This window comes from Periplaneta americana, chromosome 14, assembly GCF_040183065.1.
Source record: "Periplaneta americana isolate PAMFEO1 chromosome 14, P.americana_PAMFEO1_priV1, whole genome shotgun sequence".
Taxonomy (NCBI): Eukaryota; Metazoa; Arthropoda; class Insecta; order Blattodea; family Blattidae; genus Periplaneta; species Periplaneta americana.
Window position 1 is genome coordinate 107877641 of NC_091130.1, and position 26582 is coordinate 107904222.

Here is a 26582-nt window from a genome sequence, read left to right on the forward strand (position 1 = left end):
CGAATAGTTCTTTGTGCATATAAAGTTGGTGTGTATTTGATTGTATTAAATATAGCCTCCATGGAGTCAGAAAATACGAAAATAAATTAATCAGAAATTTGGAAAGCACACACTGAAGAGCAGCATCAATAGACAAAAGTTCAGTATCAATATTGAAGAAAGATGAACATGGAACAGTAACATTCTTCACAAACTGGAATGTAATATCCTGTCACTGTTGCACCATACATTCGTACAGGATTCTCCGTAAGATCAGCAAATTTTTCTGTTATATGCCTCGCACAGTTACTGCGAAACCAATCATCATTTCTGTGGTAGCAACTATAAATTATAAAACTTGTTTGGCAGAGAAAATGTTTACAAACAACTTAAAAATGAATACAAGTGAACATTACCTGTGTCACAAGAAATGTTCTGTACTTCAATTTTCTGAATAGAGTTAACAGTTCTACATCAGTCAGCATTCGAGATAGATGTGTGTAAAGAGCTCTCCAGTAGTGTGAAGAAAAATGTAGTGATGTCTTTGACCTTTTTGGTTTCAGTTAAAAATAAGGATAATATTTATCTAAATATCAGGTCGAAACTGATTGCAATTAATTGCTTCTTATCGTAACTTTTTTATTCAAACAAGAATGTAACTTTTTATTCAAAACAACAATAATCACTTTCTATAATTGAATGTAAACACTCCCGTCAACAATGGGATTTCCACTCCACACAGTAACACAGTATTCGTTATTGCACTCCACAGACGACAATGACAATTTACTTGGATTATTGAGAACAACAATGTACTGCTAATCTTAACTAATGTTCACAGAGCACTATTTACAAATCAGACTGTCAGTTCTCAGTTCACAGTTCGTTTGCCTTGGCTAGTTCTTCTAGCTCAGTCACTCGAGTTTACAGTATCTCGAACCCCAGACCTTCAGAGACAGTCCACTGAACTTCGAACTCAGGTCCCCCAACTGCGGTCCACTGCACTCAAACTCAGGACTTCGGATGCTCACACAGCTGCGGACACACTCAAGTCGAACTCTGGTCTCGAAGCTGGCTTCACTGCTACACAAGACTGGCTGGCTTGCTGTCCAACGACGACTACAACAACAACTAAACTGCTGCTCAAGTTCATTCGCGTGTTGTATTTATAACTAAACCATAGTTTCTGGAGAGTACGATTTCGCGATCAATCGACAGATGCCTAGAAGATAGCACCTCTCGAATTCTCTGGATTTCTCCCCTCAGTCGCAGGTGCATTACCCCTCTCTGCCGCGGAACAGCGTGTCGCCTCCTCAAACCCCCTTACATCTGTCCCCTCCAGACCCGAGCGGCCGCAACCTTCGCTGCGTCGCTCGTTTTCTCGTGCGCCCCCGACCTCTGTGGGACGCGATCGACTCCCAACTGTCACAGTATTTAAGATAGATTGAATAATCAATACTTTTTTAATGCAACCCAAATGTTATATTTAACTACTGCTCATTCCATATCGAGAGTTAACGCAATAGATCTCAACAGGTCGCAGTGCTGGGCCATCCATGCCCCCCTCACTTAAATTCCATTCCATTCCATTCCATTGCAAGGCTACATCAAGACAAACTGAAAATAAATGATAAGCTGTTTGATCTGGAATTCTGTATAGAAAACTTGAAATGCATGGACTGGGAGACAGGAGACATGGAAAAGAAAAGAAATGACTTAAAATTGGAAATAGGAAGATAGTAGTTAAACAAACGGAAAGAGAAAGAATGGGTGCAATCTGAAGCAAAGACTTTAGACAATAAGGAGGAGTAAGAAGGGACGCAAGATAGGAATTGTTAAATGCAGACGAGCAGGAAGAAGTAACAAGAACCAACAAAGGAATGTCAGAATCAGATAAATGGTGAAAATAGTGAATGATGTCACTGACTGGCCGGAATCTGGGCAGCACGTGTATTCACTGCCACCAAAGCGGGTAACTGGAGGAGGAAAAGGACAAAGAACTGTAATACGTCATAGTAGCAGATTTATAATGAGTCAGTCAAACAGCAGAGTAGAATTAGCAGGAAAGAAAGGCCAGAAAAGTAAGGTCAATGAGATATGTAAACAGAGGAGACATTTGAATTCGACAAGGAGGGGGAGTGAAGAAGATATGATCAAACCATCAACTATACTAGTCTCCACTTTATGAAGAGACTAAACAGGAAGTGACATCATGTTGCTGTTGGTAGAGGCTCGGTTACCACATAGATAACTTCTATTTCCACTGTCATATTCTTCGCTTCCTTTTCATGTTGAAGCACTCAGGGGATTACATGCTTCTTTTAATCACAGTGTTAGTAACTCTTCTACACTCGCAATAACAGCGGCAATGATACAGAACACGAAAGCAATTACATATAACACACGTAGCCTGGCGCCATAAGTTTGGCAACACTGTCCTGGCAAACAAGAGAATATCGCACCATGCTCGGTTGGCACTGCATTGCCAGTTTGTTCCCAGCAGACGAATTTTTCTATTGTTAACACCAGTGAAAAGTTAAGTTCTCACTCAATGTTGCAACGTTGTACAAGCTACCCCCTAGTTCCCACTCAACCCTTGTCTATAGAACTACTTCCTGTTTCGTCGCTTTAAAACATAGAAACTAGTATAGCAGTGTTTCAAAAAGAGGTAATCAGGGTCCGAAGAGTTACAGTTTAAGAAGCTGGTGCTTAAAAAAAAGAAAGTATAAAAAGAAAGACAAAGGACAATGAACTAGATGATAAAGGCACAAACTTTAATAGTGAGGAAGAACAAATAGTGGGTGAAGAAGAGTGAATAAAGTGAGAAACAATAGTGAAGTAAAGAGTCATACTTACTTACTTACAAATGGCTTTTAAGGAACCCGAAGGTTCATTGCCGCTCTCACATAAGCCCGCCATCGGTCCCTATCCTGTGCAAGATTAATCCAGTCTCTATCATCATACCCCACCTCCCTCAAATCCATTTTAATATTATCCTCCCACCTACGTCTCGGCCTCCCTAAAGGTCTTTTTCCCTCCGGTCTCCCAACTAACACTCTATATGCATTTCTGGATTCGCCCATACGTGCTACATGCCCTGCCCATCTCAAACGTCTGGATTTTAAGTTCCTAATTATATTAGGTGAAGAATACAATGCGTGCAGTTCTGTGTTGTGTAACTTTCTCCATTCTCCTGTCACTTCATCCTGCTTAGCCCCAAATATTTTCCTAAGCACCTTATTCTCAAACACCCTTAACCTATGTTCCTCTCTCAGAGTGAGAGTCCAAGTTTCACAACCATACAGAATAACCGGTAATATAACTGTTTTATAAATTCTAACTTTCAGATTTTTGGACAGCAGACTGGATGATAAGAGCTTCTCAACAGAATAATAACACGCATTTCCCATATTTATTCTGCGTTTAATTTCCTCCCGAATGTCATTTATATTTGTTACTGTTGCTCCAAGATATTTGAATTTTTCCACCTCTTCGAAGGATAAATCTCCAATTTTTATATTTCCATTTCGTACAATATTCTGGTCACGAGACATAATCATATACTTTGTCTTTTCGGGATTTACTTCCAAACCGATTGCTTTACTTGCTTCAAGTAAAATTCCCGTGTTTTCCCTAATCGTTTGTGTATTTTCTCCTAACATATTCACGTCATCTGCATAGACAAGAAGCTGATGTAACCCATTCAATTCCAAACCCTGCCTATTATCCTGAACTTTCCTAATGGTATATTCTAGAGCGAAGTTAAAAAGTAAAGGTGATAGTGCATCTCCCTGCTTTATCCCGCAGTGAATTGGAAAAGCATCAGATAAAAACTGACCTATACGGACTCTGCTGTATGTTTCACTGAGACACATTTTAATTAATCGAACTAGTTTCTTGGGAATACCAAATTCAATAAGAATATCATATAATACTTCCCTCTTAACCGAGTCATATGCCTTTTTGAAATCTATGAATAACTGATGTACTGTACCCTTATACTCCCATTTTTTCTCCATTATCTGTCGAATACAAAAAATCTGATCAATAGTCGATCTATTACGCCGAAAACTGCACTGATGATCCCCAATAATTTCATCTACGTATGGAGTTAATCTTCTCAAAAGAATATTGGACAAAATTTTGTACGACGTCAACAAAAGTGATATTCCTCGAAAGTTACCACAGTTGGTTTTGTCCCCCTTTTTAAAAATAGGTACAATTATGGACTCCTTCCATTGTTCTGGTACAATTTCCTTTTCCCAAATAGCAAGTACAAGTTTATAAATTTCGCTATATAATGCACTTCCACCCTCTTGTATTAATTCTGCTGGAATTTGATCAATACCTGGAGACTTGTACTTTTTCAGATTTTCTATCGCAATTTAGACTTCTGAAAGCATGGGTTCGGGTATAAATGGCTCAGCAGTTTGTATTTCAATTTCGTCCCGATCATTTCTATTTGGCCTATGTACATTTAGTAGTTGCGCAAAATAGTTTTTCCATCTGTTTAGCATTGATGGAGAGTCTGCAAGCAAGTCACCATTCTCATCCTTGATCACGTTTACCCTTGGCTGATATCCGTTCTTAAATTCCTTTATACCCTTATATAAATCTCGAATGTTTTTATTCTTACTATTTGTTTCTACCTCATTCAGTTTTTCCTTCAAGTAACCTCAAGAATTAAGAGAAAGATTATCAGTAGCCAAGCGAGTAGAGCAATAAGTTAATATTACTAAATTCAATATTTTGAAATTAAAGGACGAGGAAGCTAAGCAAAATTATCAGGTCGAAATTTCGAATAGGTTTGCAACTTTAGAAAGTTCCGACGAAGTTGAGAAAGAATTAGATGTTAATAGCGTGTGGGAAAATATCAGAGATAGTATCAAAATTGCAGCTGATCAGAGCATAGGTTATTATGAAACTAAGAAAAAGAAACTGTGGTTTGATGAAGATTGTTGCATGGTAGTAGAAAGAAGGAAACAGGCAAAATTGAAATTCTTACAGGATCCAGTTGAGGAGAAGAGAGATAATTATTTCAATGAAAGACGGGAAGCAAGTCGTACACTTAGGAAGTAAATAGTCATATTAAAGATAAAGTGGAAATAGTGTAATAAGTAAATGAAAAGGGACAGCATGTGAAAATCGAAAGTGTTTTAGTTAAGGAAAGGAAATTATGTGAAATTAGGTAAAAAAACAAGATTAGTGTACAGCAAAAGTATAAATTAAAGTGTACAGAAGATGAACAGTACACCAGGACAGGGAATGCCCATTAATACAATAATGACTTTCGGACTTTTGTTGAAAGTGATATGGATGATTTTAAAATGAATGGGGAAGATGATGAAGTGGAGGACAAGTTTGTTAAAAATAGGTTAGTTTGAGTGTATGAATAAGACAGAGAAGAGTGGATGATCTTTTGTAGGTTACGATTATAATAGTATAAATAGCATTATGAAAACATAGGGAAAGCACACGTCTGAGATGAAAAAATAGTAAATACTGTAATTAGAAGGTTATGGGTAGCCCATATACAGCAATGTGGCGGCAAACCAAAGTCAGTAAGTATGATGTATGAATAGAGTTAAGTACAGTAGTGGAGTCTCACCCAAAAGTGGGTCACTCATTCAAATAGTTGGGGAACCACTGGTTTAGGAAGCTAAGACGTTAAAGATCTATATGATTTAAGGTCCAATTCGTCTTTGCAAGGTTTAAGTATAGGAATTATAATTGCATTTTTCCAATTTTAGGATAAAAGCCTGTTTTCCAAATATTATTGAAGAGGTAAGTATTTAATACAGAATCTTACAAGAGGCCTTTCTTAACATGATACTATCGATTTAATCTTCTCCTGTAGTAGAACTGTGTACCTGTAGTTCTGATATTGCTAAGATTATTTCTTCATTGTGAAAGCACTGTCTGATATGTCATGATGAATAGTATAGTATAAATTTAAGAGTTCTACTACCTTTTTAGAATTCTTTAAAATTAATTGTTCCAATGGGTCATAAATGCGTATCCTTTGCATTCTATGGCTTTGAATTTTTCCCATACAGATGAGGAAGAAGTATGTGAATTTAGGAAGTCAAAGGTACAGGACCAATGTAACTAACAGCATTCCCTCTTCCCTCATCCAGGTGGCAGATATCAGTTTTTTTTTTATTTAGTATGATATTTTACGATGCTTTATCAACATCTTAGGTTATTTAGCATCTGAATGGGATGAAGGTGATAATGCCGGTGAAATGAGTCCGGGATCCAACACTGAAAGTTACCTAGCATTTGCTCATATTGGGTTGAGGGAAAACCCCGGAGAAAACCTCAACCAGGTAACTTGTCCCAACCGGGAATCGAACCCGGGCCATCTGGTTTCACGGCCAGATGCGCTAGCCGTTACTCCATAGGTGTGGACGATAGTCAGTTGGAAGGTGGGCAAGTGGATGACCAAGCAGATAAGCACTGAAGGAAAGCTAGGGGATATATCCATGTGGCAATGTCGTATCCACTTTCTGTGTGACACCAGAAGGTGAGTGATGTATCCAGCTCCCAATGGCTCAGGAATCTGGGGAGCAGATAGATGGAAGGTAGTTAAAAAATATATGTTACAGAGCTGTCATAAGTCACTGCTTTGCCTGCAGGACCTATAGCGGAGTAGTTCTATTACCAGCAAACTGAACTGCTATACTGTTTCAGTCAGACTTGAGTACATTCATTCATTCATAGTTTTCTGCCCAAGGCCAGGTTCTTCACTGCAAATGCAATATTACCTAATCTTCCCTCTTTTCCACTTTTCTCTTAGTCTCCATATATGATCCATGTATCTTAACGTTGTCTATCAACTGATATCTTCTTCTTCCCACACTTTTTTTCTCCATTTACCATTTCTTCTAGTGTATCCTGCAGTAGGCAGTTTCTTCTTAGCCACTGATCCAGCCAATTTCTTTTCCTATTCTTGATCATTTTCACCATTAATCTTTCTTCACCCACTCTTTCTAGCATTGCTTCATTTCTTACTTAAGTAGAAATATGCAAAATTATAAAATAATGTTATTACAATCAATTCAAACATATTTTTAAAATGGAATGACTCATACCTGTATGCAGGCTTCCAAGTTGTTTCTCTTCTTGTTTCGTGCAGACGTAGGAATAGCCTTGCTATACAAGAAGCACTCTCTGACTGGCACCCAGGCTCTATCATGAGCACCAAAGAACCGTACATCAACCATTCCCTCTTTGTTGGTACGCATCACCTTGGCAGGCCAGAATGGGAAACCCTTGAGTTTGGCCCACACCAAGAGATGTGGCCTTCGCTACAAAAGAAAATAATACAAAATATGATAAATGATTATCCTGCAAAAACTTAAAAATGAAATATATTGTTCATTTAATATTAGTTGTCTTTAGTGACTTAATGCAATTGAGTAGAAATATATTTATAATAAATATGCCAAATCATGTTAGCAAATGAGAACACACTTGCATTTGTGCAAGTAATTAAAATATTACTTTTCAACTACACAAATTATTCTGAGACGATTATATGACGATAATAGAGCAATAACAGAAAAGAATAGCAAGGAAAACATTCGCACTGCGAGAAAAGCCTCAGTTTTTACATAGACTGTGTACGTAAAATGATGTAACAAAAATACACAGCAATAACTTTGAAACCAATGAACATATTTTTATTCTGTTTTCTTTGTAAGACTACTATATGTTGAGAACTTAGTTATACACTTACAAAGTTTTCACATGCATACCTCTTGTTGCTCAAATAATGTCTAATTGATAATCAATTCTGATTAAAGTTTTTTAAAGCATACCTTGTGATTGTTGATATGGCACCTCTGATTCTTTCACATAAGACCTGAAGATTCCCTTTGGGTATTCTGTAGATCTTGTCCTTCACATAACGTCACATAAAAAATCTGAGTTAAATCTGGTGATGAAATATTCTAACAATTAACATACCTCAACAAATCAAATGTTGCTTCATCTGAAAACAGCACTCTTTGCAAGAAATTGTCGTCTTTGTCTCTTCTGTTCAACATATCCATTGCAAACTGATTTTTTTCTGCAGAATTTGCAATTTGTATGGACAGAGTATAAGATGCTTTCAAAGGACTTGTGAATGGCTGATTATGGACTTTGCAACTGTCGTGATTCACAATGACTTTGTGGGGCTGTGTTGAAAGCTCCCCATTCTGCTGCAACTTCAGCTTCAGGTACACTGAGTCTTCCTGGGTGTGATGCTTTTCCTATGCTACTAGTTTCCATAAACCGCTCATATCATAAATTAATATAATTCCTAGAGAGTGCACGTCATGTGTTGTAGATTCTCCTGGAGTTTCGATGCACCTGTGTTGTGGAATCTATCTCAATTAACCACTCTATTCAACTAGCCTTTTGTTCTACTATATACTTGCTGTAACAGGACCAACATTTACCTATACGGGGTCAGAGGCCATGTGGGAATCGCTGGTAATGAAAGGACCGACAAAATTGTGAAGTCCTCAGCACAGTCACACAAGGAATACAGTCACACCAATCTTCCTATTTGCTATATCAAGAAGGAACTTAAAAAGGAGATGACACTTGAATGGAACAATTTATGAACTGGCAGTGTAAATGGGAAGATCATAAAAGACTTTTTTCCAACAGTGCCCCACATCTCTCCTCAAAATATTTCTCAACAGCATTCATCCTCACACAATTTGTAACCGGACACGGGAAATTTATAAGTTATCTGAATGCTTCAAAATTCCCTGTGTGTGAATGTGGTGAATCATAAAATATCTCAACTTTCGTTAACATCTGACCAAAAAAAGTTCTGATTAGCTTAGCAGATAATTTTGTATCAACTTATTACATTATTTTATGTACACAGTGTAGTGTAACTCTACAACATGTAATCAAAATATCTCCACTTCTAAAAGAAGCTATGCTAAGAAATTTTATAGCCCTTGAACACATAAAACTTTTCTCTAAAGACTAGCAAGGCAACCACTGAACCTCAGAGGATGACAAATTAACAATAAATGGTTCTTAATCTTATTATGCAAACTTATTTTATACCTTACACTTACACAAACTTCGATGAACCAAGAATCTTTACGAGTGTGCGCATTAAGGTAGCAGTCTGGACAGTTCTCAATTTCAGACATTTCGTGTTTACATATTTTCACCAATAACTTAGCAACGCCTGTCAAACGGGACTGGTCTGTAACATACATCAAATGAAATGTTAAACACAGAAGTTATGTTCTGCATTAAAAAAAATATATATGTATCTATCTATAAACACAAACTCACAAGTATTAAAAATGATGCAGTTATGAAGAATCCATTTTGTATCAGCTAGAAATGCCTCTGTGCTTCCATACATTCGCTTCTTGATATTGCGTTCAAGCAATGAGAGATCCATGGGATGAGCAACATATTCCCTATATTGTGAGAATTCATTCACGTCAACTGCCTTCCAAAATGGTTCTGCCTGTAAAAAAAAATGCTACTGTCATTAACTTTATTTCATTTACTAATTACGTACAACCAAACAACGAAATTAAAGTTCCTGTTTACATAAGTATGCCCCATCTTGCACTTCTGAATTGGGTACTCACCACAAACTGATATTATGTTCTTTATATACTAAAAATTAGCAAAAGAATCACTTTCAAACGCCATGTTTCTCGCTGTTATGTCAGTTTTTCAGGGCTACCAACACATGCAGAGGATATGCTACAATGCAATATGCATTGCAGCCCAGTAGGTATTATGCAACAATGAACCTCACTGTTTGCATGTGGAACATTCATCGAGAAAAATGGCGTATACATTTTTGGTTCTGCGAAAATACAAGACACAAGTGTTTTCGTAAAACTCTTTTCCATTTCTACTAGTCTTGTAGTGTATTTTTGGTCCAGGGAAAATAATCGTGTAAAACAAACAAGCGTTTTTGTAAAACTGTTTCATGTCTACTAGTTTTTCTTTAGTTCTTTTCACCTCACAGATGTTGCCACTACTGCGAAGATACAGATCCCTAGCAAGAGATTTATAAGTCATGTTAGGAGGGAACTTTAGAAAATGGTTGAAAAAAAAAACACACACACACACACACACACACACACACATGCAAGCACGAGCACACACACACTCACATTAGTTCCGATTATCTGATCTAAACTGAACTCAATTTCTCATAAAAACGGACTCTAACTATTTTGTCCAACTTGGCACATCATGGACTTGGTGAGAATTATCTGGAAAAAAGAAATCAGGTGGGGTTTGCTTGTGATGGGGCTTCAGTTACGCTGAGCAGACAAAATGGTGTTGCCAAACAACTGAAAGACATGTTCCCCAACTTAGTGATTTGGCATGACTTGAATTAGTGGTTCATGATACTAGGGAAGAAGTTCCAGACGTTGTTAACTTTCATTTCTTCTTTGAAAAACTATTCAGATTTTGCAAAATATGTGAAACTTTTACTATTAGGTGGATTGCCTCAAATTTCGGAATAGCGAAATCTGTTTGGGAAAGCTGCAAAGCTCTAGCACAGTATTTCAAAGAAGCTTCAGTTGATACATGAGATACAAGCAAGGAAACGAACAAAATATTCTGGCCTCTATAAAACTCTAGCATCTTGTGACTTTGTACTAAATTTGGGAATAATGTTAGTTGCTTTCACTGAGCTCTCGGACTTGTTCCTGACCCTCCAGAAAAGACAAATCACTCTCCCAGATGGTGACAGAGCTATAAAGCATTATATAAGAGTTCTAAAAATCCATGATGTATCATATCTAGATTGCTATGAAGAAGACAGTAGATCAGCTACAGAAATGAAAAGTTTTCAGAGAAATTGAATTACATAAAAATTATCATGTTGTTACAATGCACAGGAGTCAGTTCTTCAGAAGCTTACTGAAAGGGTGAGATTATGTGAAAATGTAAACCAAGCTTCAAATGTTTTTTTTCGAAACCAGACCAATAATGAATGAAATGAATTTACTTGTAAATAATATGAATTTGGTTAACACAAAAAAACTGCCTTCTTGATATTCACTGGTGTTCATAAAAGTGTGAGAAGAGTGTGTGATATTTTTCGTCTGCCAGAAAAGCACCTCTTTATATTTACTTTCAGTGAGTTTATTGACTGTGAAACTGAAACACATGAACTGCAAAAAAAAGTCGACACTGCTAATTTCAACATCAGAGTGTGAAATATCTTTCAGCACACTGAATGAAATAATATCAAAGAAGAAGAGAAATGCTCTCCTACTCTCTTGGGCAAGTGGGTTGATATTCATAAGCAGTGTTGACTCTCCACTTCAAAAGTTCAATCCACACCCTTATGTACGTACAATTGTGGTTGAGAGATGAAAGGAGAAGTGCAGATGAAACAACGTGTAGGAAATGACAGCTAGTAAAAGAATTTGCATATGAGGCAATCTGGAGCCTTCTGAAATAGATTGTAAGGAAGGATTGCCATACATCTCAGACTTTGAGGACAGTTGGACAAAAATTTGGAAAAATGCAATTATTTGTGGGATAGTGTCGAAATGACACTCAGGTGGATGCAACATAATACATCTTCTGAACTGAATGTGTGCCTTCTTTTTGACCTGGTGATCAAATTGAAATCTTTCCTATTGGACAACAAAGAGAAAAGTTCTAGAGACAGGCTTCCATAAAAAATCTGGGTAAATTTTTTATCACAGCTGTGTTCCTGGAAGCAGTAATCGGAATTACTGAAAATTGTAGAATTTTATTTCTCTGTAATTGGGCATAATGCCAAAGTTGAAGCAGTACTTTCTTTCATGAACTTTCAGTGGGCAGAAGGAAGAAACAGATTATCACTCAAGTCAGTAAATGCAATTCTGCAGATACAGTGTAATATGAAAAATGTACATTGCAGCAATTTCACAAGGTCATTCAAAAACAGAGTTTCTTCTGTTCACAGTTCTGAGAAGTATGAGTGGTACTGTAGTGGAAATACACAAACTTGAATGGTCAGTTGCTAAAATAAAAGTAAATAAGTGATAGTGATGTGCCAGGAACACACATTAATGCTTTTCTAGTTAATAGATGTCTTAAATCTGCTAAATTGAAAAAGAAGAATTACTGCATTGTATTTTGGACGTTTTGAAAGCTTTTGACTCGATTGGACATGAACACATTTTACGAGCTCTTAGGATATCAAATATACCAGAAGATTTATACTGCATAATTAAATCCTTGTTAATAGACAACGAACTACAAATAGAAACAAATGTATTTAAAAGTAAACCAGTCAGAGTAAAGCGTGGTGTTCCCCAAGGTTCTCCATTGTAACCTATATTATTCAATTTGACATTAGATTATGTACTAGAAATTCTGATGGATTATGACATCAGTAAGCAGTACAATTATGCTGTTAACACTGACCTGCCTTGCGTAAGTGCATTTGCATTTGCAGATGATTTGGCTTTAATTAATCGGAAAAGTCGAGAGATCAGCAGTTGAGCTTATCAATCAGGCAGAGAGTAAGCTAGCAGAAATAGGCCTTGAAATTAATTCCAACAAAAGTCAATGTATTATAATTAAAAAAGGAAAACTATCGCCAGGAGAACTTACATCATTACGTGGGTTTGTTATTCAAAGTTTGAAGTACAAGTCAGAAAGCATCAAATACCTGGGTGTCGACTTTAATGACGAAATAAGGTTAGATAAAAAGAAAATTATAACTAATTTGTCACGTGACCTCAATAATCTCGTCCGATGCATATTGTTAAAACCAGACCAAAAAATGAAAATAATTAACGAATATATATTCCCAGTTCTTGTTTATCCCTTGCAATGCGCTCCACTCAGCCAACTTCCTGAAAATTTTTTGAAAAATATTGATAAAATTATCAGAAGTGTAATCAAGGAAATATTATCCCTCCCAGATGGCACTCCGAATGCCATGCTGTATGGATTGAAGAACGTAACAGGTCTTGGAATTGTATTCAACACTATAACATCTGTAGGCGACTGGAACACATGAATGATGCACATCTACATCACATGGGAAATCTAGAAGAGGAGAAGAAAACATCTCTCACGCACCTGAAGATTGCTCCAAACAGAGTCACTCCTCAAACTAAAGGAAAACATCTCAGAGAAGTTCTCAGAAAACAATAATTCCAGTCATGGTGCCAGCTCCCACATAAAGCAAAGGTGTTTGTACCTGAAGAATGCCCCAAAGCCAACTCCTGGATCTCCTCTAAAAAGTGTCTTTCGTCCTCGAAATACATCAATGCCATCAAGATGTTTTGCAATGTCACCGCAGTGAGATCTGTCCCTGGCAGAACCTTCAGTACTACCCTCTGTCACCATTCCAGCTGCAGCAAAACTGAAACACTTGGCCACGTACTGGGGTTCTGTAAAAAGGGAGAGCTACTGCGTAACAACAGACACTATCGTGCCCATACAGCAATTGCCAACCTGCTAAGAAACAGAGGATGGGAAGTACAAGAGGAGATTCATTGTGTGTCTGAAGATGATTCTCATAGAAGGGTGGATATAATTGCCATCAAGAGAAAAACCCAGAAAGTGATGGTCTTAGACCCTACAATTTGCTTTGAACGAGAAACGAATCAGGCACTGCAGATAAATGATGACAGCGAGCTACATATGTACCTTGTATTCCATACCTAGGTGAAAAATATGGCATTTCGCTTTACAACTGGGATGTTACAGGCTTACTATTTGGAGCGAGGGGTTGTTCACCAAAATTTACATGTAATATCCTTAAATCCTTTAAAATTCCCTTTTATGAGGTTCAGAAGATTGTGATGGAAATTCTGAAGGCCTCTCTTCAAATTCTACATGATCATTTATATGTTAACACATAGATTTTAGTTTTAATGTACAAATCGAATCATTATTTTACTCGTTTCATTTCCCTTTATCTTTAATGTTTGTTAATTCCGGATCCCAGTGGTCAACCTCACTTGAGGGCGGATGATTTTAAATAAATCTTAGTAGCTATAGTAAATAAATTAAATTTAGTGTCCATATTAAATAGAAAATAAGTTTCTTAGAAATCTATGTTTCCTGTTGATTGAATTGACGTGTCGATTATATTATGGTTTTGTGTTTCTTCATTATGGCAACCACTTAACATTTTTTCCAACTACAGGACTGGATGTACCTCAAATGTGACCATAATTTCTGAAGCTTAAAAAGAGGCATTTCCTAATACTACAACTTCGCAGAAAACCCTTTCAGACATACAACGATCAGTACCGGAGATCTAATTTAATTATTCTATTTTAAAATAACGTGAACAAAATGCAGACATTAACTGTTTAAGATTTATCTTAATGGTGTAATCTGACTGTGTATTTATGACATGTTGCTAGAAACAAATACCATCTAAGCACTGTTTACAGATTGGCTTTTGGCAAAAATACGTACAGTATACGTAGATATATTTTCATACAAGAGATACGAAGGTAAAATCACAGTCTAGTATATACAGTGACGAAGCTTGAGTTGATGAGGGTATTAGGAACAATAGACTGTGCCAGTACTGTTTCACATTGTATGTGATGAGGCGATAGTAGCGATCCTAGTGGTTAGCAACTATCTATGAATGCATATTCCCTACGTATTGAGTTTCGTGACTGTATATACTAGACTGTGGTAAAATGGAAACGTGTAATATGCCGGTATTATAATAGTCTTTCGATTTTACGATATACTTTATAAGTATATAGCTTGTGACATCATGAAATTAATTATTGTTGTAACCTTGATAAAATCTAACACTTTCATCGTCTTGGCATATACTGAGCGCGGCAAAGAAGACTTGACCCTGGCAACGTGCTGGCTAGCTCGCCGGGAATTAAGACAGACTGTACAGGTACGCAAGGAGGCATAGAGATGTCTACCTGTGGATAGACCAGAGAGACACAACTAAATCCAGATTACCAAACAGTGATGAGTTTCGTTTCCCGACCTCCTAAGAAATCAAAGGTCTTAAGGAATAAGCCTTGACTTTAACAAGTGGCGTAAAACGGGCTCCGTTTTAAACAATAAAAAGAGAATATGCAAACAGAGCCCTCACAGAAGATACTGATGAAATGCGAACAAGATTGATGCGAAGTCCGAAATCAAATCTTCAAAACTGTTAGCGCAGGAATTAGCCTAATGTATGTCGAAACTATCTGCTTTACGAGGACTGAAAATGCTTCAGTTTTATCAGTATAAAGTGTCAGTAAGAATGTCGAAAGTTCATAATTTTATCAACAATTTTTCACATATGACAGTTAAGTGTTGTGTCGCTCGCGATATGGCGTATTTCTGTACTTCAGTTTTTTTTTTTTTTTTTTTTTTTTTGGTACATATCCACTGTAATCTTACAATGACAATTTTTTTTAATTTAGGTATACATTTTCATGTCTCCGCCTTCCAGGCGCCCCAACCTCAGAAGTGGGTTACAACTAAGCCACGGCCAGGAGAGAAGACCAGAAATGTCGAAAAGATAACCTGGTGGCATTGGATAAAGAAAAAAAAAATTCATGTTGCCCTTAAACATTAACTATAGGCATAATTTTATTACGTATAGGCCTATAATGTTCTTAATTAATTTAATTTATGGTTTATTATCAAAAGTATCGAATTTAAACCTCATACAGTTTGGAAGGATAGTTAAAAGAGGACTTATACACACAGACAAAACAACGGCAGCTCTATGAACTGTGAACTTCTTACGCCAATGTGAGTTTAATCCGAGCCAAATGCTGTGTGTGAGATTTATTGTAGGGAAAGCGACTGTGGGGGAAATTTTTGCTATAAGTCACATTGTATCACCACTTCAACATCATTAAGACCAGAAGCCACTTTACTGAAATTACCTAATAACAATAAATTTAATTCACATCACATAATAAAACGCCGTGATTTTTTTTTCTTAAAATGTAACACCATTAAGATTCGAACAAAATTCAGGACAGTTGGCTGTCCTTAGGACGCTAAGGTATAAACAATATTACTGAATTTCTTTTGCTTCAGTATAGACGTGTAGAGGAAACTAGTTTTCGCAATCCACCAATAAACCTTGTTGGCATTCGAATCGTAATCCTTCCGCAGTTACCAAATAATCAATGCTTAAATTGTTATTACAAAAGGGGAATGAACTACGTATAAACTTGGCAACATTGCTATAGGACTGGCTGCTTTGTCTGGCAAAACCAAACTACCACATAAAAGAGAGTCCTGTAGCAGGCAGCCGCAGGGAGATAGCTCTGTCTCTTTCCTACGTATATAGTTTTCTTTCTCTCCTCGATGTGACCTGGGTTTGTGTTACAGCAGTTACGCCTAGGCTAGGGAGAACTGCTGAATCTTCAAGCATCATGTTGCGGAATAAAGAATTCATACAAGCGATGAGAATGAAAAGGATATTTGAACACGGAATTGCAAAACCTGTGGTGATGTCAGCGATGTACTGTAGCTTCTTAATCACTACTCTGTACACACTCAAACCTAATTGCGAGTCATACAAGTTGACGATTAAGACTTTATTTACACTTTCGATATAACAATATAATCACGATACAGTTTCGCTCCATTCGCAATTACTACAATTAATTTAAATGTAATCAAGAGCAGAGCGAAGCGATTAGTATCGTAGCGAGAGCGTTGTGATAGTGTGCATGTCCAGATGATGATGATGATGATAATAATAATAATAATAATAATAATAATCATCATCATCATAATGCTGTATATTAATAGTAGTAATAGAAGCGACAGATTTCTTTTAACGACGCTTTCAAGTGCAAACTTTATTCAGAGTCAAAATTAACATGGGCGAGAAATGACCTGTAAAATGTTTGTCTTTCTATCAAGGACTGAGTTCTTTTGCATGTCGCAAATATAAAACATGGAACCCTTCCGGAGGAAACCATGCTAAAGATTTTATTGCCCCTTAAAATCTATCACCTTCTACCGAGTTTGAAGTCGCGAACCTCAGGTTCAACAGCAAGTGGTTAGTAACCACTAGACACCGAGGACGAGTTATACAGTATATATACTAAGGTGAGGGTCACTTATGTTCCGACCATTATAGGAACTTGCTAAAATACCTTGAAAATGCCTTGGCTTTATAGTATTAGAAATTGATGTGATCACTGGGAGAACTGTAAGCCCACCTAACCCGCCCTAAATACGTACCTTACTTATATACGAAAATCGTCTTGCGTGAATTAAGAATACGGTCATATTTCCTTAATGTGACATAGTAATAACACTACACACCTAATCAAACCTAACCTAACCTCTCACATAATACTACATACCTAATAAAACCGAACCTAACCTGTCACACAATAATAATAATAATAATAATAATAATAATAATAATAATAATAATAATAATAATGGCTTTATTTAACCTGACAGAGTTAAGGCTGTAAGGCCTTCTCTTACACTCAACCAGGATTAAAACTTGCTTACATAGTTGAACATACAACTGGATCGGAATTAAGTAATTACATACTGATACAATTAAGGTACATAATGAGATCAAAAGAGGTAGTAACATAAAATTTACCTTATAAAATAAAAATAAACAAACATAGTGAAATACATATTAATGTTGTTGGAATCAAATATGAATCACATAAAAACAGAAGCCGATAATTCAATAAAAAAATGTACACAGTAAAAATAAAAATAAACATTAGTATACATATTAGTATTAGATTATAAGTCAAGTAGGATTCGCATAATTAAACCAGAAACCGACAACTGAATAAAATGTATACAAAAAATAGATTGATAATAAAAAAGCAACACAGTGCGATACATACTGGCGTTAAGTGATAAATAAACACGATTTACATGATTACACAATAAAAAGAAGGAACAAAATAAAAATAAATACAGTGGAACACATTTCATTAAAATATTAGCAACGCGTTAGGTCTGGCAACTCATCATAAGATATTTTCCTAATTTACATTTAAAAGAAATTAAATGTTCGGCAGCCCTTGACTTCAGGCGGCAGAGAATTCCAGTGACGAGAAGTAGCAACAGTGAAAGATGAAGAATAAAGAGATATGTGTGGAGTGGTATTTCTAGCGTGTTATCATATTGTGACCGAGTATTTAAGTTATGATACCGAGAAAGACTGTGGAATCGAACAGATAAGTAAGAGGGAGTAGTGGTGTGCAAAATTCGGTATAAGAGAGAAAGGGAATGTAACTTTCTCCTCTCATTTAACCTGAGCCACAATAATTTATCGAAAGAAGGCGAAATGTGATCGTAGTAGCGGACATTACAAATGAAACGAACACACGCATTATGAACACATTGCAGTTTCTGGGATAAATCCAGTCTGAGATCATTGAATAAAGCGTCACAATAATCGAAATGAGGCATAAGAGTGTACAAGCGTCTGCTTTAATTTAGCTGGACAGAGGTACAATCAGCTGCTTGTCTATGCGGATGACGTGAATATGTTAGAAGAAAATCCACAAACGATTAGGGAAAACACGGGAATTTTACTTGAAGCAAGTAAATAGATAGGTTTGGAAGTAAATTCCGAAAAGACAAAGTATATGATTATGTCTCGTGACGATAATGTTGTACGAAATGGAAATATAAAAATTGGAAATTTATCTTTTGAAGAGGTGGAAAAATTCAAATACCTCGGAGCAACAGTAACAAATATAAATGATACTCAGGAGGAAATTAAACACAGAATAAATATGAGAAATGCCTATTATTATTCGGTTGAGAACCTTTTATCATCCAGTCTGTTATCAAAAAATCTGAAAGTCAGAATTTATAAAACAGTTATATTACCGGTTGTTCTTTGTGGTTGTGAAACTTGGACTCTTACTTTGAGAGAGGAACAGAGATTAAGGGTGTTTGAGAATAAGGTACTTAGGAAAATATTTGGGGCTAAGAGGGATGAAGTTACAGGAGAATGGAGAAAGTTACACAACACAGAACTGCACGCATTGTATTCTTCACCAGACATAATTAGGAACATTAAATCCAGACGTTTGAGATGGGCACGGCATGTAGCACGTATGGGCGAATCCAGAAATGCATATAGAGTGTTAGTTGGGAGGCCGGAGGGAAAAAGACCTTTGGGGAGGCCGAGACGTAGATGGGAGGATAATATTAAAATGGATTTGAGGGAGGTGGGCTATGATGATAGAGACTGGATTGGTCTTGCTCAGGATAGGGACCTATGGCGGGCTTATGTGAGGGCGGCAATGAACTTCCGGGTTCCTTAAAAGTAAGTAAGTAAGTGGCACAATCTTTTTAACGAGTGAAGAGTGGAAAATACTTTCTTGCATGTGTGTTTGATATGCGTATCCCAGGTAAGGTTAGATTCAAAATGAACTCACAGGTTTTTTACAGTTGAACTGAATGGAATGATCGCTTTATTCAGAGTCACAGGAGAAAGGTTCTGCTTATTAATATCGGGGATTAATCTTTTATTCGAAAATAAGATAGCCTGTGATTTATCTGTATTTAAGTTAAGTCCGAATTGTTGAGACCAAGATGAAACGGATTCGAGATCTTTATTGAGTCTATTAATACAGTCACTTAGTCTATCAGGACTGGCGGAAATGTATAATTGAACGTCATCTGCATAAATATATCTGCAATATTTAACTGACTTGGCGATATCGTTAATATAGAGACAGAAAAGCAGTGGACCCAATACCGAACCCTGGGGAAATCCTGACTCTACTGTCTGCCAGGAGAAGAACCGATTATTAAAGACAACACGCTGCTGGCGGCCAGTGAGGTAGGAGTGCATCCAGGTGATAACGATGTCAGAAAAATTTAACACTCGAAGCTTAGTTAGTAGCAGATCCATGTCAACAGAGTCAAATAGTTTGCTATAATCCAATAAAATTAATATTGTTGCTAGTCCTTTATCCATAGTCTCTTGCAGTGGCGGCTTCTCAAGGGGGTTGCAGGTTTGTACACCCCCCAGTAATGTTCCTAATCTCCCGGCTTTGTTACTATTAAACATATAATTTTATTTTACAATTTTCATTCATGACTATCTGCAGCTGGCATCTTGTTTTGTACGTCTGCAGGAGTCTCCGAGCCTTTTGGTTTGCAAAGATGTTGAAAACCTAGGGAAGTAGTTTATTGAGATGTCCGGCTAATGCGGGGACAGGGGGTTAGAGGCGTGGTCTACTGTTTTCCCCATTGAGAACGGTTTGTCGCACTCCCTGACATGGACACCAACGTCAGTGTAAAAGAAACTAAATTCACTGGGAAAGTATCTGTTTCAACTAGACATTTGTCCGAAGTAATAAACATGAAAAATGTATTCATTCCGCTTGTGCAACGAACAGTCGCATATTTCGCATATTACTTTCTCAATCTACATGCACACAAACGGCACAATACATAAAGGCGCTTGTATTTTGCTTTAAAGTTGTAAGAGTTGTCGTTCTGACAATAAGTGCTGCTATCTCCTGACAGCCTACGAAAGCTGCATTTGAATTTTATGAACGGAAACGTTGCACTTGGTACTTGGTAGCATTCTGATGACGATTTTGTGCTCAAAGCCTCAAATGTTTTTCATGAGGATAAATCGCAATATATGTAGAGAGCTCAGCCCACGACCCCTTCCACTTTTGGACTTTCTGTATAAATAGGTATGTTTGTATTTACTCATTTTACTTATTAACTGCATATACATTAGCTTTATATGTATACGCCCTCAGGTATACACGGTTTTAAACTTTAAAGTAAAGTATGTTTAACTCCTCTTCGATATCCATTGTGCACCACCATATTTTCAAACTACCAGCCACCACTGGTCTCTTGTATATCTTCAGTTAAATTCAATAAAGCAGTGGAAGTGATATGCCCGCTTCTGAATCCAGATTGGAAGGGGTCGATAATATTAAATTCAATCAGATATTTGCTTAATTGCTTATGCAGAATATGTTCAAGAGTCTTTGATAGAACAGGAAGAATGCGGATTGGTCTATATCTTTAGGAGATGCAGGTGTGTTTACTTTAGGTATTGGACGCACTAAAGCCGTTTTCCAAAGATTTGGGTGGGTAGAAGTAATGATGGAAAATTAAAAATACGTGTTATCACAGGAAGCACGATATCGATTAATTTATTAATAAAAACAATGTTTATGTTGTCAGAGCCTTGCGCTGTAGATCTAGTGGTTTTAAGAGCCTGCCTAACTTCAGTGTCTGTAATATTAGAGAAGAAACATTTTTCACGAGCAGGAAGAGGAATGGCTAAGAGAGTATTCATGGTGTTAAGTTGTTGTTGTTTATCAGGTTGTGAGGTGGGTGGTGAAGTAAAATATTGATTGAGTTTATCAAGTGATATGTTTGGGATTTCAGTTTCTGTAGTTTTACTTCCTATTCTCATGTCACGTAAATGCTTCCAGATACCGTGGGGAAACATATCCCTTAGTGTCATTTCCTCTTATGCTAACAACGCCATATCAGCAAAACTTATGCACTTTATTCTTCTTCCTCCTACTTTTTACCCCTCCCATATTCTGAAAACAGTTCATCAAATCCTCCAAGTATAATAACAATTCATTCATTCATAGTGTTCTGCCCAATGACAGGTCTTTCCCTGCAAACACATCATTCTCCGGTCTTTCCTATGTTCTGTCTTCCTCTTTGTCTCCTCATATGATCCATATATCTTATTGTCGTCTATCATCTGATATCTTCTGCCCCAAACTCTTTTTACGTAGAATAACACTAAGACTCAATTGAATTAAACCATAACGTTAAATTCACACTCGTCTTGTCTTGTAATATCACACACGTGATCAGTCGCGCAGTTAATTTCTTCTCACAGTAGACACACCTGGTCCCTCGCGCTGTGAGATAAGAACACGCCGCGTCGCTCTTTGCTTACCCCACTTCTTTCTCCCCTCACAAACATTGCATCTATTCGACACACACACCATAGCAAGGCCAAATAATCAACTAGGCATGTTTAAACGAACAACAATTCAAAATTAAAAACAAAGAAATTATAGCAAAACGTATAAAAAAATTGTTAGATTGAACCTCATAGCGTGAGTGATCGCGGGTTAATAAAGCTAAATAAAGTTAAATATTTTTAAATTTTATTTATATATATTTTGCGAATTTTGGCTACATATTTATGTACATTCATGGAAAGATAAATTGGCCATCTGATTTGTCTGGAATCAAAGTACAACGTGTTCATATTTTCTTGTGGATTTTCAATCTGTATTATCTCTTTTGTCTCAAACCTCATTCGAGTTCAGAATGCATGAAAGCTTAATAAAACGAACATACAGGAAAAAACTGAGAACTATAAGTTTTAAATATTATTGTTTTAACTATTTGAGAAAGGGTCATGTTAGTAAGGCTTGCAAAACTGTTGTTAGAGGAATATGTGGAGGAAGGCACTTGACACTGTTCTGTTACAAACTTCTTGACCATGGAAAAGATGTACCCAAATATAGAGCTATTATCATCATACGTCCCAGAAAAGAGAGGCCGGTCGTGCGGCCACGCCCTGCCGCTCGCTAACCGTTTCTCCCGTGCAATCGACCTCCAGTAGCCATATGGCATTCAGTGTGCTTAGAAGTCGTGTAATGAAACTCAATTCTTCAAGTGTATAAAGTTGAGTGATTATTGTGTATTTAGGTAATTCCTAGCAACAAATTATCACTGTGTGAACGTGTGTATATGTACAATACGTACATAAAAGGCAGAAGGTCGTGTGCGAAAACAAGACGAAAATTTCGAATAAAATTTCCAAACAGACCTGTGCCTTCTGCCAAAACAATTAGACGACTCACTAAAAGATTTAAAGAAACAGGCTCAGTGAAGAATCGAAAATCAAGCAGAAAACGTAGTGTTCTTATGCGGAACGAATGTCAGTTTATTTCCAACAAGATTCCGCCACTGCTCATACAGCTGCCGTGTCAATGAGGGAATTAAGACGTATTTTCGGTACGAGACTAATCAGTAATAATTTGTGGCCTCCACGAAGCGCAGATATAACACCCTGTGACTTTTATTTATGCGGAACACTAAAAGGTAGGTTTATAGGAAAAATCCTCATTCTATAGATGAACTAAACGACTGCATACGAGAAGAAATCCAAGCTATCAATGCTGTGGAACTTCAGAATGTTGCTCATTCGTTTATCAGAAGATGTCAGTTGTGTGTGGCGACAAATGGGGGCCATTTTCAGCAACGACTGTGAGCATGGTACGTCCAAATTATTGAATATTTATTGTTAGTACTGTTATATATTGGAGAAGCGCCAGAGAAATGGTTACGCGCTCGGGGAATCCACACAGGGCGCGAACGGCCATCTTTTCTAGGACGCTTACGTAAGATAATAACAGCTCTGTATAACGAGGAAGATAAATTCAACCATACGCGTATAAGATGATAACAGAGATTAAATTTTAACTAACGTTTATTGTTTCTCTAAGGTGTCTTCTATTTTTAGATCGGAAAGTCCACGTCTGTGGAGTAACGGTTAGCGCGTCTGGCCGCGGAAACCAGATGGCCCGGGTTCGATTCCCGGTCGGAGCAAGTTATCTGGCTGAGGTTTTTTCCGGAGTTTTCCCCCAGCTCAATATGAGCAAATGCTGGGTAACTATCGGTACTGGACCCCGGACTAATTTCACTGGCATCACCTTCACTTCATTCAGACGCCAAATAACCTAAGATGATAAAGCGTCGTAAAATACCTACAAAAAAAATAAAAAAAAAAATAGATCGGAAAATTAGTTAGTTATTCTAATTAGTTATAAAAACGAGGTACCATTAGTATTATTTGTACAGACCCAGAAACAAAATCTGGGCCACTTGAATCACTGCTTATGCTCAGTAAGCCCAAATTTTGTTCCTGGGTCTGTACATTGTAGTGTTAGTCTTAATTTATATAAGTTTCGAAGTTTCTGCTACCAGTATTACTAGAAATACAATGCAATGGGTGCTAGAAGTAAGTGTACTATTGGATCATTCAATAAAAGCGCGAAGGGAATTTACGTGTATCACTAAATCAAAATCTGGAGGTCCAATAACATTTACTTTCAGAACATAACCCCCTCGTTCTGATCAAATTCGAAAAATTCTAGATAAATATACTGTAAATTCCACAAGACATTTCTGATACCGAAAAACAGTTTTTCAAGTTCTATTGATTTGTTAAATTTATTCGAACCTGGCACAGCCCTTTTGGGTCTATTATTAGGCCAAAAAAGTAATCGACATACTGAAACTTTTGAACAAATCATTCTAAGATAATCATCAAACTATATCACGTTCAGGGGCGCTATCTGTAAGGGGCTCTGTTCACTTCGATCGACCCCCGAAAAATATTTGGGAGGGGCTAGGCCTCCCCAAAATTTGATAATAATTAAGTACATAAAACATACGGAATGCAGTGAATAAATATAGTGCATAATGCATAGAAGTATTATCTACGTCTGCATAACTTGGACGCGAGTCGGTGTGCAGTGTGGGCGGAACATAGTTGCGACGTGACGGGTGCAGTAGGGAAGCGGAGAAGAGCGAGTGAGGGACGTGAACGTCATAAAATTATCTTGCAGCCCTTGCAATGCTCGGAATCTAGAACCGCCGAGGTCTTTATAAAAGCACTTGAGCTCGGCATGGTAGCAAACCAGTTCAGATTTCGACTTCATAATCAGTGCTTGTTTATGTTTTTATGCCAGTGCTACTGCTTAGAAGATTAAAATAATCTAAACTGGGTAGATTTTTTGTTAAAAAGAAAAAAAAAAAAACATCAACTGGGAATGAAGAAAAGCTATCAGTGAGTCGAGAAACTCCAGAAAGACAAAACCGGTGTGCGAATTAACGGGGGATGGGAGGCAATCCCCCCCTCCCTTGTTGGAAAGTTATCTCCCTCTCATAAATTCATAGTAACATCCGTGACAGGGATAACTTCTATCCCTCTCACGAAATATAATTATTTTAATATGAGTATACTTTATAAAGTATAAAGTAAGCAAAGAAAATAATATTAATGTATTATCATCACTGCCAAGCTGACAACAATCAATTAGCTTAGGAATTAGACATCTTATTTTAAGCTGCTCATGGATATACAGTAATTATTATTATGATCAAGATGCAAGACAAGCAACTCAGTGCGACAAGCGTTGAGGCGTATCGAATGAGGATAATAATATTACGTATGGTATTCTCTATCTAGGACTCTTCCCCCCCTCATCAGAAATCTTAATTCGCACCCTGGACAAAACTAACTAAGCTCAAGGATCAACATAAGAAGTATACATAAAAAAGGTGGAAGCAAGTTAGCGGTACATAAAATAAATTTCCAGCCCCATTGGTTGAAAATGTATCCCGGCTGGCGTATGAACATTTAAAAGACGCAGTTTTCTGTCAAAGTTGCAAATCGGCATTCAATCGGAAATGTGTCACGTTCTCTTCTAAGTTAGATTTGAATTTCAATGAACCGGGCTTTCGAAACTGGGTAAGAGCTACTGAAAAAAGAGAGTGGAGGAGTAGGGTTGTCACACGTCCCGAAAAATCGAGGATGTCCCGATCAAAGTGCCCTGTCGGAAATCTATAAAAATGATAAAAATCTCGATTTTACATTTCACTGCGAATATCGTACTTACTCGCGTAGTTCACGCACTTTTTTAACCATACATTTATATTCTAAAATTGGGGTGCGTGATTTATGCGAGGAAAGTTTCAGAATACAACATTTTAAAAGAAAAAACTGAGATTCTATACCGGGTTTTATCATCTATTTAATTGGTATTGTGTAACAGGCACTTTTACCGATATTTTCTCGTCTCACTGCCAGCGCACTATCATTACAACTGAACATGAACAAAACGTGTTAATCTAATCCACAGGTATAGAAAATCCTCAAAATTCCTTACAAGGGTCGCATGTATTGTGTCGTGAGTTGGGGACTATGCTATTAGCGGCAAAATGGATCTTTTCGTGAGAGTACCGGCCATAAAGTAGCACAAAAATCGGAAGGGAGCCTGTCGCATTGACATCGGGTTTAAGACCCTCAACTTACGGGACCTTCTAGTGTAACAGGTAGCAGTCAAAAGATGTTGAAGTGAATTCCTCTGGGTATCAAAACGTTCTTGGAAAAAAATACAAAATACTACCGGCAAATGCGTGAAATATTTGAGGATAGGCTATATAATTTAAAAAATTGTATTGTAAAAATTCAGGTGCGTGAATTATGCGAGTAAATACGATAGTCAACACAAACACGATAGTAAGGTCAAAAGTGATTTTCTTTTAATTTGTCAGCCTGCGAAGTAAACTCTTTCAAGAAAGAAACCAAAGTTTTATAATGTACGTTACGCTCATGTTGAAAAATGGTTGACATATTTTAAAGATTTAAATTGTTTTAAGTGGATGATTTTTTTGACAAGATCCCTCAGAGGTAAAACTTTAAAAGTTCTCGAATTTATTTGAATGTAGGACATCAGATTAATGATTCATTATTATTTGGCCAGACAGTATGCTTGAAGCAATATGTGCAGAAATAAGTATGTTTTTCACGCGACTTAATTTATACGCCTTATCATCTTCGTGGCTACAATATT

General features: G+C 37.0%; 1 protein-coding gene across 4 annotated transcripts in view; it reads right to left on the minus strand.

Moving 5' to 3' along the window:
- Zmynd8 (Zinc finger MYND-type containing 8) overlaps positions 1-26582 on the minus strand; it is a 160546-nt gene that overhangs the window by 26980 nt on the left and 106984 nt on the right. For all 4 annotated transcript variants that reach the window (XM_069845882.1, XM_069845879.1, XM_069845880.1 and 1 more), the window contains 3 exons: positions 9292-9472; positions 9066-9199; positions 7074-7289 (listed from right to left, as the gene is read on the minus strand). In XM_069845882.1, the coding sequence (XP_069701983.1) occupies positions 7074-7289; positions 9066-9199; positions 9292-9472 (531 nt within the window). The remainder of the gene's footprint in view (positions 1-7073; positions 7290-9065; positions 9200-9291; positions 9473-26582) is intronic.